This window comes from Schistocerca gregaria, chromosome 7, assembly GCF_023897955.1.
Source record: "Schistocerca gregaria isolate iqSchGreg1 chromosome 7, iqSchGreg1.2, whole genome shotgun sequence".
NCBI lineage: Eukaryota > Metazoa > Arthropoda > Insecta > Orthoptera > Acrididae > Schistocerca > Schistocerca gregaria.
The window spans coordinates 104,751,372-104,764,345 of NC_064926.1; the positions used below are offsets into that span (position 1 = coordinate 104,751,372).

Below are 12,974 nucleotides of genomic sequence, written 5' to 3' on the forward strand. Positions count from 1 at the left end.
CAACTGATGGCCATTACGTTTTTAGACTTTTAACTTTGATTGTTCTGAATCTCCCAACTAGAAGGCTTATTTTGCTCTGAATTTGTCTTTGCACACAAGGCATTGTTGAGAGTCTGTTTGTTGATGTCAGTCTGGTTTTTCTCACCATGAATGAGCCATGGGAAACCCCTCATCTGCTCTGACCTATGTATTGGGCTTGATCCAGTTACTTCTGCATAAATTGTTTCTCAGCTCCAACATCTGGATTGCTTTAAATGCCTCGATTTTACTGCTGCTATGTACTTTAATCATCAGAACACGTTCCTGGTGACATTGTAAACTCCGGATAAACTATCCCTGGACCGAGAGACTAATGATCTTCCTATTAAGTCCCTTAACCACAAGCAACCAACCATCTTCAGATACTCAGTTTCAAGTAATTGTGACCATTGAGGTTAAAGATTTGAAATGTCAAACACAATGAATTATTCAAAAGTGATCCATAAATTTTTATTATTAGAGGCGAAGATACACTTTTTCGAATGGATATTGTTGTTGACCAATAGCTTTATGTGACTTACCTTTGCGATGTACAACATGTTGAAACTGCCCTTTACAGTTCTGAATTTTTATGTGGAACATCTGTGCAAGCAAGATATTAGTGAGATATTCTTTTAGTTCTTCACGTACGTAATGAGTAATGCAAACAGCTTCAACACATACTTTTGAGCTGTAGCATTGGTGTGGCACTAAGCGAGGTGGTGCACTGGTTAGCACACTGGACTCTCATTCGGAAGCATGACGGTTCAAACCCGCATCCGGCCATCCTGATTTAAATTTTCTTGATTTCCCTAAATCACATGAGGCGAGTGCTGGGATGGTTCCTTTGAAAGGGCCCAGCTGACTTCCCCAATCTGATGGGGCAGATGACCTCACCATTTGGTCCCCTCTAATGAATCAACGAAGTGGTGTGGCACCATTGTTGCCAGCACTTTTTTTATCACTATCAGTTGGTTTTATGTCCATGAGAAACAGATTGAAGAAGTCGAGGTATACTTGACACGGTGACCCTCTCTATAGCTTCTGGTATAGACAAGATGTTACCGCTTGTGGGCAATCAAACGTGTGAAAAGTGCATTACATATCGAAACTTTTGACAGAAGTGTAAGCAACTTACAGTGCTGTTGTGTGTCAACAAAGTTTCTGTGTAGGGGTGACAATTTCCAATTAAAGAATGCAAAGGGCTGCCACTGACAAATTGCACATTGCTGGGAAGCAGTTCCAGTCAAAGTAAATAGATCATTTGCCATAAGCTCTGTAGGTGTCAGCAATGTGGACTGAGATAAGTGTCATTTCCGCAACAGGTCCTTTTCATTAAGGCAATCTCTTTCTGTCGTTCACTTTAGCATCCTCCTTAGTGGAGACACACACACACACACACACACACACACACACACACACACACACACACTTGTACTAAGAGAGCTTGATTTAATGAATGTGTGAGCAAAATTAAGCCTAAACATTACCACAGTTTGTATGCTGGTATTTCAGTAGTGCAAAGGTCACTTCTGTGTTGTCTTGTTGTGATAAATTTAACATATATGCGTAAATGCACATCTGTTGCTCCAAAGATTTAGTTACAGGGATTAATCACCCATCCATGTTCTCGCAATTGTGTAAATATACGTTGCAGGTGGTTAAAGTGCTTTGCTTCATTGCACTACATGCTGAAGTCATCAATACATGTTACAAATCAATAGGTTTGACTAACCCATAATCTTGAAATTCTGTATTACATCATGAAGGCTAAGTGGCAAGGGACTGAATTCAGAAAGGTCAAATGGGCCTCCTATGAATGGTTATTGACAAGTTCTCAATGTGTAGGACAGGTAATCATCAAACTGTTTGGATGTTGGTTGTTTGGTAATAAACACAGGGCTGCTAATCTATCATTTACAATTTTATAAGTGCTTTTGTCCAAGGAATGGCAGATTCCTTAGGTAGATATAAGGAACCTTCTTACTCTGCAAAACTTTTCTGAGCCAATTGACAGGATCTTACCTATTGCCTATCTGTGTTTTGGGTCTGTATGATGAACTGTAGATTTTTGTACTGATGCTGAAGTCTGAGGGGCAGTTGAGCTCCAGTAATGGTCAAAGCTGGTAAGCAGAACCAAATCAACACACAATTCTCTGGATGTTTGTCATCAGTAGTGTGTAAGTGTCAGACTCATCATCTGGGTCTTCTAATTCATAAGATGTATTTGGTGGAGGCCTGCAAAAGGCTATTTGACAAAGTCCGATCTGATGAGTGGATGAACAACAGGGTCAAGACTATCTGTGCATGCCAAGAATCTTCCATGCCAACTGGTTTGCTTGACAGACCTAAGTTTTCCAGTATGTCATCAGTTACTGCAGCATTTGCAAGAGCATTACGGCAGTGTAGCAGTAAAACATTGTCTCACACATCCTTATGCATTAATTCTCAGTTATTTGATTCAGACTGTGACACTGCACAGCTATTTGTGGTAAAATTCTATCAATTATTTATTGTCTTGTGTTAATTTTGTGTGTGGCTTGCTGTGAGATTATATAATTATCACATAGGTAATCAGCAGTATTGTCAATTAATTTTACTGAAAACACAACTCGTACTTACCAACAGAAATTACATAAGTCAGTTTTGGATTCTTTGTTGCAAAATAACATCATTGTAAAATTGTTGAAAAAGAAAATCTTATGATAATGGAATGCAGGTCAACAGCTTTATTTGATTTTATGTCAACCTATATTCTTCTCAATTGGTACAATGTCAATGGTTTTCAGTGAAACTGGAACTGTCAGTAGAGAGATACTTGAAGTAGAGTTGTTTCTCAGGCAAAACTGATGTTAAATAAATGTCCAATTTCTTTACCCATTTAAATGCACAGAATTTCCTACAAATAGTGGAAAATTAGAATTATTTGCCACTTGAACTTCTTTGCTCTATACATTTATTGAATGAACTGCAACATTTGCCTAAATAGTTCCAATCTGTTGATGCCTTTGTCAGTTTTTACACTATTGAGCAGCTACAGTTGTGAAGCAAAAAAGTGTATATTGATGCAAATACAGCAAGCACTTCCATCCTCTTGTGTTTTCTGTGCTTTCAATAGATTGGGAAAATAAAATACAGGAAATATAGTTGAAAACAAAAGTTTTAAAGCATTGAACAAAGTTTTGGCTTGTTCCATGTTTTAAAGCATGTTCTTTATTTACTATTGGCTTTCTTGGCCTATCATAGTTGGATTTAGCAGAATTTTCCCTCTGGACTTTTAGTCCTCAGGGGGTTATTTTATTTCACTCCTACCCTTAAACAGCCAGGAGCTGCTGGCGAGCATTTGCCAGTCCGGTACCTGGGGATGCACTCTATAGGGGTAAGGCTCCTTTGAATATGAATATTTTGAAAGAGTTATTAAAACCATGTTGGAGATAAGAAAGAGAATAATGAGAAGCCAGGGAATGTAGAGGATGTTGTATGAACGTAACCTGGACAGTAGAGGAAGGGATAAAGACCATGAAATTGGGAAAAGCAGCTCACATTGCTAGAATGCAGTGGCTCTATCAAGTCATGTGAATAGTATGGAAAGGAATGACACCTGAAGACTGGAAAAAAGGGCATCATAGTACCAAATTTTAAGCAAGGTTCCAGGAAACTGTGTCATAATTATAAGGAGTTACTTTGATATTTCATGCTGCCAAGGTATTTGAAAAGATTGTGGAAAATAGCACAGTAGATAGTTGGAGGAGGACAGAGATGGGAGCAATATGGGTTTACACCAGAATGGTAAACCATGGATCTAATTCTCTGTGTAAGATAGGTCCAAGAGACGTACTACATATATGGTAAAGATTTAGTAATGGTGTACCTGGACATCCAAAATGTATATAGTACTGAGAAAAAAGCAAGATGTAGTAACCCTGCAGAAAAGAGGAATTGGAAGGTTGATTATTAGAAGAATAAAGAAAGTGTATCAAGGAAGTATGAGTTGTGTAAAAGTTGGAGGAGAAAACTGATTGAAGCAAGGGAGTACATTATTTTCTCTAGCTTCCATTGCCTTTAAGGATGAGATAATGACAGGCTGTCAATGCAGATAGGAGGTTAAAATATGAAAGCAATGGTGTTTGCAATGATTCAGTGGTGTGGAGAAAAGGAGGAGGAGAGGGACAAGAAAGTTTAATTGTATGGGAGGAAGTGATGGAACAGTATGGATAGAAAAAGTTTAAAGTGATGGTTACAACAAGGAATAAGATAAAAGTATTATAGGCCAAGTGCTAAAGAAAGTGAAAAGTTTCAAATGCCTGGGAAGCATAATGGAAGACAAAGGGAGGAACAATGTGCAGATTAATGAAAGGGGAAAGCAAGCATATGGTTTCCTGCAGAGTGTAAGCAGCTGGGTGTGGAGCAAAGGTGTGCCACCAAAGTGGAAGTAGTTTTATTCTGAGCATATTGTGCTCCAGTGCTTGCTCCATGTTACAAGGCATTTTTTAATCTAGTAATGGCTTTCTCACAGATAATGAAGAAAAGGCAGGTGAACAGGAGACAGACTGGTGAGATGAAATTTCAAAAAAGCAGAATAGGACTTCCTGCCGTGATAGAACATGGAATGAGGCAGTGTAAGATGTAGTGAGAGAAGCTAATACTAGAAACAATAGGAAAGGGGCAAGATTAAAATGGTATGAGCATTTCAAAGAAATGAGGGTTGGCGGGATACTGAGTCTGGGTGATGGACTGACAGTAGGAGTCAAGCAACCTAGAGGAAGATTAAGATAGTTGGATCATTGGAGTGAAAGAAGACTAGGATAGAGTGGAGAGAGAAATACAATGGGAGGATAGGAAAACATGCAGAAGCCAAGGGCTGGATGTAGACGACAAAGATGATGAACTTATTAACTTTACATACGGATGGTACAGCTACTGAAATAAAATAAATTTAGGGCATTCGTTTTACAGTGGAGAAAGTAAGTTTCCATTAATTTCAGATAAAATATCTTTTATATGATACTGTAAAACATTGCTGTAGAACACTTTGCTGAAGACTTTAAGGGTCAGTAAATCTGCTGTTCCAGTATGGAAGTGTGCAGTTGTGACAGTAGGATTTCTCCCATTGCTCCCCCACCCCCAAATATTGTCTTCATTGTTCTGCTTATGTTGTCCATTTATCTCTCAAGTTAAGAAAACAGTGGTTTCAAAGCTTAAGTACACTATTTTTGATGGCTGCCACAAGCAGTTGGCACTTTTGATGTGGGCAATAACATACAAAAGACTACTATCTGCAGTAGAACCATTTCTGATTCCAAACATTTATCAATGAAGCAGCTTAGCAGTATCCCCCCTGTATCTGATATAGTTAATGGATGAGTCTGTTATTGGTGAATAGTAAAATGGTTGTTTATAGCTTTATGGCTTTTAGCTATATGTGCAAAATGTATTTTGGATTTTGCAAGATGTATTATGTGCAACCCCCCCATGAACCATGGACCTTGCCGTTGGTGGGGAGGCTTGCGCGCCTCAGCGATACAGATGGCCGCACCGTAGGTGCAACCACAACGGAGGGGTATCTGTTGAGAGGCCAGACAAACGTGTGGTTCCTGAAGAGGGGCAGCAGCCTTTTCAGTAGTTGCAGGGGCAACAGTCTGGATGATTGACTGATCTGGCCTTGCAACATTAACCAAAACGGCGTTGCTGTGCTGGTACTGCGAACGGCTGAAAGCAAGGGGAAACTACAGCCGTAATTTTTCCCGAGGACATGCAGCTTTACTGTATGATTAAATGATGATGGCAACCTCTTGGGTAAAATATTCCGGAGGTAAAATAGTCCCCCTTTCGGATCTCCGGGCGGGGACTACTCAGGAGGATGTCGTTATCAGGAAAAAGAAAACTGGCGTTCTACGGATCGGAGCGTGGAATGTCAGATCCCTTAATCGGGCAGGTAGGTTAGAAAATTTAAAAAGGGAAATGGATAGGTTAAAGTTAGATATAGTGGGAATTAGCGAAGTTCGGTGGCAGGAGGAACAAGACTTCTGGTCAGGTGATTACAGGGTTGTAAACACAAAATCAAATAGGGGTAATGCAGGAGTAGGTTTAATAATGAATAGGAAAATAGGAATGCGGGTAAGCTACTACAAACAGCATAGTGAACGCATTATTGTGGCCAAGATAGATACGACGCCCACACCTACTACAGTAGTACAAGTTTATATGCCAACTAGCACTGCAGATGACGAAGAAATTGAAGAAATGTACGATGAAATAAAAGAAATTATTCAGATAGTGAAGGGAGACGAAAATTTAATAGTAATGGGTGACTGGAATTCGAGTGTAGGAAAAGGGAGAGAAGGAAACATAGTAGGTGAATATGGATTGGGGCTAAGAAATGAAAGAGGAAGCCGCCTAGTAGAATTTTGTACAGAGCACAACTTAGTCATAGGTAACACTTGGTTTAAGAATCATGAAAGAAGGTTGTATACGTGGAAGAACCCTGGAGATACTAAAAGGTATCAGATAGATTATATAATGGTAAGACAGAGATTTAGGAACCAGGTTTTAAGTTGTAAGACATTTCCAGGGGCAGATGTGGACTCTGACCACAATCTATTGGTTATGACCTGTAGATTAAAACTGAAGAAACTGCAAAAATGTGGGAAATTAAGGAGATGGGACCTGGATAAACTGAAAGAACCAGAGGTTGTACAGAGTTTCAGGGAGAGCATAAGGGAGCAATTGACAGGAATGGGGGAAAGAAATACAGTAGAAGAAGAATGGGTAGCTTTGAGGGATGAAGTAGTGAAGGCAGCAGAGGACAAGGTAGGTAAAAAGACGAGGGCTGCTAGAAATCCTTGGGTAACAGAAGAAATATTGAACTTAATTGATGAAAGGAGAAAATATAAAAATGCAGTAAATGAAGCAGGCAAAAAGGAATACAAACGTCTCAAAAATGAGATCTACAGGAAGTGCAAAATGGCTAAACAGGGATGGCTAGAGGACAAATGTAAGGATGTAGAAGCTTATCTCACTAGGGGTAAGATAGATACTGCCTACAGGAAAATTAAAGAGAGAAGAGAACCACGTGTATGAATATCAAGAGCTCAGATGGCAACCCAGTTCTAAGCAAAGAAGGGAAGGCAGAAAGGTGGAAGGAGTATATAGAAGGTTTATACAAGGGTGATGTACTTGAGGACAATATTATGGAAATGGAAGAGGATGTAGATGAAGACGAAATGGGTGATACGATACTGCGTGAAGAGTTTGACAGAGCACTGAAAGACCTGAGTCGAAACAAGACCCCCGGAGTAGACAACATTCCATTAGTACTACTGACGGCCTTGGGAGAGCCAGTCATGACAAAACTTTACCAGCTGGTGAGCAAGATGTATGAGACAGGCGAAATACCCTCAGACTTCAAGAAGAATATAATAATTCCAATCCCAAAGAAAGCAGGTGCTGACAGATGTGAAAATTACCGAACTATCAGTTTAATAAGTCACAGCTGCAAAATACTAACGCGAATTCTTTACAGACGAATGGAAAAACTGGTAGATGCGGACCTCGGGGAGGATCAGTTTGGATTCCGTCGAAATGTTGGAACACGTGAGGCAATACTGACCTTACGACTTATCTTAGAAGAAAGATTAAGAAAAGGCAAACCTACGTTTCTAGCATTTGTAGACTTAGAGAAAGCTTTTGACAATGTTGACTGGAATACTCTTTTTCAAATTCTAAAGGTGGCGGGGGTAAAATACAGGGAGCGAAAGGCTATTTACAATTTGTACAGAAACCAGATGGCAGTCATAAGAGTCGAGGGGCATGAAAGGGAAGCAGTGGTTGGGAAAGGAGTGAGACAGGGTTGTAGCCTCTCCCCGATGTTATTCAATCTGTATATTGAGCAAGCAGTAAAGGAAACAAAAGAAAAATTTGGAGTAGGTATTAAAATTCATGGAGACGAAGTAAAAACTTTGAGGTTCGCCGATGACATCGTAATTCTGTCAGAGACGGCAAAGGACTTGGAAGAGCAGTTGAACGGAATGGACAGTGTCTTGAAAGGAGGATATAAGATGAACATCAACAAAAGCAAAACGAGGATAATGGAATGTAGTCCAATTAAATCGGGTGATGCTGAGGGAATTAGATTAGGAAATGAGACACTTAAAGTAGTAAAGGAGTTTTGCTATTTAGGAAGTAAAATAACTGATGATGGTCGAAGTAGAGAGGATATAAAATGTAGACTGGCAATGGCAAGGAAAGCGTTTCTGAAGAAGAGAAATTTGTTAACATCGAGTATAGATTTAAGTGTCAGGAAGTCATTTCTGAAAATATTTGTTTGGAGTGTAGCCATGTATGGAAGTGAAACATGGACGATAACTAGTTTGGACAAGAAAAGAATAGAAGCTTTCGAAATGTGGTGCTACAGAAGAATACTGAAGATAAGGTGGATAGATCACGTAACTAATGAGGAGGTATTGAATAGGATTGGGGAGAAGAGAAGTTTGTGGCACAACTTGACTAGAAGAAGGGATCGGTTGGTAGGACATGTTTTGAGGCATCAAGGGATCACAAATTTAGCATTGGAGGGCAGTGTGGAGGGTAAAAATCGTAGAGGGAGACCGAGAGATGAGTACACTAAGCAGATTCAGAAGGATGTAGGTTGCAGTAGGTACTGGGAGATGAAGAAGCTTGCACAGGATAGAGTAGCATGGAGAGCTGCATCAAACCAGTCTCAGGACTGAAGACCACAACAACAACAACATTATGTGCAAAATGTTTTATAGATCTAATTTTTTCTTTTTTATTGGGGTGTGTGGGTCTGGGACACTTAACCTGTAACCTAATTGTTCCTAATTGATACTGAGCTTCAAATATTCATCACCAAAATGTACTCCAGTTGACTATGATTGTTCTTAATGCTGTGTTTGTAGCATCAAGTTTAGCAAATTAAGTCACTCTAATGAATGATATTCTTGGGGCTCTAGAAGCTAGATTGAAACTTTAATGATAGTCGCCAGGTCTGTTTTTACTAAGTTTCGAATTGTGTCAGTCATCTTACAGCCCAAAGATAATATTTCCAGAGTGTTTTAGATGGACTATAATAGTAATGTTTACATTGATAGACACGTGCTGGTGCTTGTTCAGTATCATGTCAGTACCCAGGATGAAACGAATTTCAAGAAAAAATAATTGAAAAGCAGTCACTCCAATGTAGTGTCAACTTTTTGACAAACATACACTGTGGTGTGCTGTAGCTGTGAGGTTACGATGGACATGTGCTGTGTCATGCCTTATTTTCATATTGACAATGAACAGATTTGAATGTGTTCAATTGGAAACATTATAAAACATATTATTTTAGGTAACTGATATGGTTGCCAAAATTATCACTTCGAACATTAGTGGATCAATCTGCTATGCTGATTTAACAATAATAATTTTCCTTAACTGTTTATTCTTATTAGGACCAAAATAACATTTAATGTGCAGATGTTTTACCACATTTTGTTATTGCTCTTAGAAATTTATCTAACAGCAGAGCTATATGCTGTGTGCTTTATATACGGATGGTACGGGAGGAAAGTAGTATGACAGGAATGCTGACATGAATCAAAAACTTCATGTGGACATATGCCCTATTCTGAATGATTTCAGTACATTCTGTTCCATTCATACTAATTACTGATGAAGCCATGTTTATACAGAATGTAAAGAGGAACAAGTGTAACAAAGGTAACATGTTGATAGATCCAATCATTTTAGAAGAGTAGTGATAGGACAGAATTACTTCTATTTTTTTGCAAAATTCAGTTGTTGGGCACCTTGAGAATGTTCCTTTGAACATGGAGTGCAGTGTACTTGTAGCATGATGGAGCTGCTCCACATTTAGCCACACAATCTGAAGAAACATCTCTGCTGCCCTTATTTGTTGGATTGGTCGTGGTAATACAATTAACTGACCATTAAGATTGCCAGACTTTACACCATTCGAATTTTGTTCGTGGGGTTGGATGATGTCTGAAGGGTACAAATGAAAAGTGACCAGATAGATGAATTGCTTTGGCCACATCGTGGACACTGCTGCACTCATTAGGAGAATGTTCAGAGGCAGACAAGCAATGAAACAGATTGTCCTAAGAGTGCACAAATGCATTGAAGTTGATGATGGGATATTCGAACAGTTACTGTGAACTATATAAAATCCGTAATGTGACATGTCTGACAATGCTTAGAGGTGAATGTGCTAAAAATATTTTTCAATTAATGCTTTGTAAAACACATATTGTAATGGTTACTGACTGTTGTACCTGTGTAAACCTGACAATGCATATAATATAGGAAATAAATATCAATGTTCTATGTGGCACGTGGGCTCCCAGTTCCTGATTAGTGGTTCTAAGCAGGAGTTGGAAGATTTCATTCTGTAGTGATTTGCAGATATATGTTGCCAACTGTGCAGCTTACTATTAGTTGGTGTTGACTGCATTGTTTTCTACCTTGTCACTTAGCAGAGCTGTTGCAGTCTGTGTTTTTTGTGTTGTTTTCATAGTGAATTTTTCAAAAATTATTGTAGATGGCCCATGCAGGAGTTACATTCTACTCCAGTTCCGAAAAGAAAGTCAGTTATCAGGAGCGAGTGGCATAAAGTGATCTTTAATATGATGAAGTGCTGCAATGCAGACAAAACTAAAAAGAACTGTTGCATCTGAGTATGCAGTTTTCCATCAGGATTGTGACATACACCGGAAAGAGATGGCATAGCATTGCTAGAATTAGTGTTTGCCAGGAATTACCCAGATGTGCCTCCAGGAATCTCTGGCAAGGGTTAAGCTTCAGGTCTAATTCTATTAGAGAGTAATTCAGAATAGCTCTGCATTTGGCTCTATTTACTTGAAATTTTATGCTCCATTTCTGACGGAGCACTTTGTTTCTGCACATGTCATCAGGAACATAATAGTACAAAGTGAAAAGGTAGTGCCTGGTGTATGACAACTTTTGCCAGGTCTTGAATAGGAGTTGGCTAGACACGGAGAAGTATCTTCCTGAGAAATGTGTTGAAGTCCATTGGTTTTGTGTGGAGAAAGGTTGGAAATGAGAAGATATGTGGCAGGATTGTGCATTGGCACTGGTTTCTTACCGAGATGAAAAATGTTAGGTAGGCTGTCACAGAAATGTTTTATTTCGAGAAATCTTGAAGGAACAGTAATTTAACATGCAGAAAATGCTGTCAGAAAAAGATGTGGGTGTTACTGTGTGGAAAAGTATCTTGGGAATACTAATAGTTGGAAGTTTGGATTCCAAAAATGGATTTGTTAGGCAAGAACTGAAGTTCTGGTCCATATCAACCCAGGAAGCCTATCATTGGCACATGAATTCCACTAATTTGAAAAATGGTTGAAAGTTCTAGTACTCCCAGATCTTCCTCTCCGCTCTGTAATAATCATGGACAATGCACCTTCTTACAACAGGCATGCCAAGAAACTGCCCCCGAAATGTGATAGGAAAGTATCTATGACTCACTGACTTGGGAGAACAGATCTGTGAAGTCCTTTGTAGTTGACAGAGTGGTGATAAGCAAGGGCCACAGAGTAATTTGTTTGTCGCTACAAAATTGTAATTAAAATAGACAAAAATAAAGACTAATTGGGGGACCACAACATTGCGGATGATGTATCATCTGAAAATTTGTTGAATCTTGCAAGCCCTTGTTTTTAGGCTGTTACTGAGGAAGACTGGAAAAGCTGTTGCAGAAAGGGGCTACTGCTTGAGCAGAAGTACTGGAGGAATGACAGTGTCATGGAAATAGCCATCGAAAATCTCACTGTCGACATCAGCATTTCAGATACCAGTGACAATTCTGAAAACAATTCGGTGCAACAGTGAAACTGCTAGTGCAGCAGAAGCTTCAGAAAACTGGTCTGTTTCAGTCTTCTTTTATTTCTTCATCTGTATTTAATATTATTGTATTTTTGTTGAATTGTGGGGCATCAGTAAATTAGAAAAGCAGTAAGTACTCTTTCATTGCTTGTGTCATAAGTTGTACTTTCTTCTACTTCTAATTTTGTATTTTGATAACTGATACGTAATTTTCAGAAGTTAATGCCTTTATTTAACTTGTCAGTACAGTTGTCTCAATTTCTATTCTGCAAAGTACGTAACTTATTAGCTCCATCGTACATACAGCTGCTTTTGTAGAAGCTCAAAATAGAGGTTTGTGTTGGCTGCACTGTTTGTTGACAGTGTAGGGATGCAGAGCCCATTCCTCTTCATACCCTGCTTCTCTCCTCAGCCAACTGCCCCCCCCCCCCCCCCCCCCACCTCACCCTTCTACATACCCTCTCGAGATATCAAGTTATGGTTTGCAAGTAATACTTTAAATTTGTTTTATCTTGAAAACCATTTGGATTAGGGCACACGTCCATATGAAGGGTGTTCGACCATCCCACCCAGGTCCCCATGTGTTAGTGTAATAAGTAGGAAATAAGATTATGGTAATACAGTTTCTTACCTAATTTATATTTTGTTTGTGCAGGTTCCTATTGAATGGGAGTCAGTTGATGTGACACCTGTTAGAGGTCCTGATGGGAAATTTGGCATTCCACAAGCAGCTATTGATTCCGTCAATAGAAACAAAGTGGGCCTCAAAGGCCCACTCATGACACCTGTTGGCAAGGGCCATAGGTCTCTCAATCTAGCTCTTAGGAAGTAAGTATTAGTTTACTAACCTAATTGGTGATTTAAATTGAGGCAGTGGGTGTATGATGATTAGTGGGAGTTGCAACTGTGTGTACTCGTGTGTTTGTGTGATGTGTGGGGGTGATAAGGTAATTCCTCCCTTATTTTCCTGCTCTGGCCCATTTGACTGTGACATAATCTGTCAAGCTGAGATGGTAGTGTTTTATCAGAGCAAGACTTAACCAGATTGTCTGATAAACCAGTAATGATTGTTCTTTAACGTCACTCCAAAT

At 39.3% G+C, this 12,974-nt stretch overlaps 1 protein-coding gene across 4 annotated transcripts in view; it reads left to right on the forward strand.

Moving 5' to 3' along the window:
• The window catches only part of LOC126281432 (probable isocitrate dehydrogenase [NAD] subunit alpha, mitochondrial), a 58,246-nt gene that overhangs the window by 19,451 nt on the left and 25,821 nt on the right, over positions 1–12,974 (forward strand). For all 4 annotated transcript variants that reach the window (XM_049980391.1, XM_049980392.1, XM_049980394.1 and 1 more), the window contains exon 4: positions 12,539–12,711. In XM_049980391.1, the coding sequence (XP_049836348.1) occupies positions 12,539–12,711 (173 nt within the window). The remainder of the gene's footprint in view (positions 1–12,538; positions 12,712–12,974) is intronic.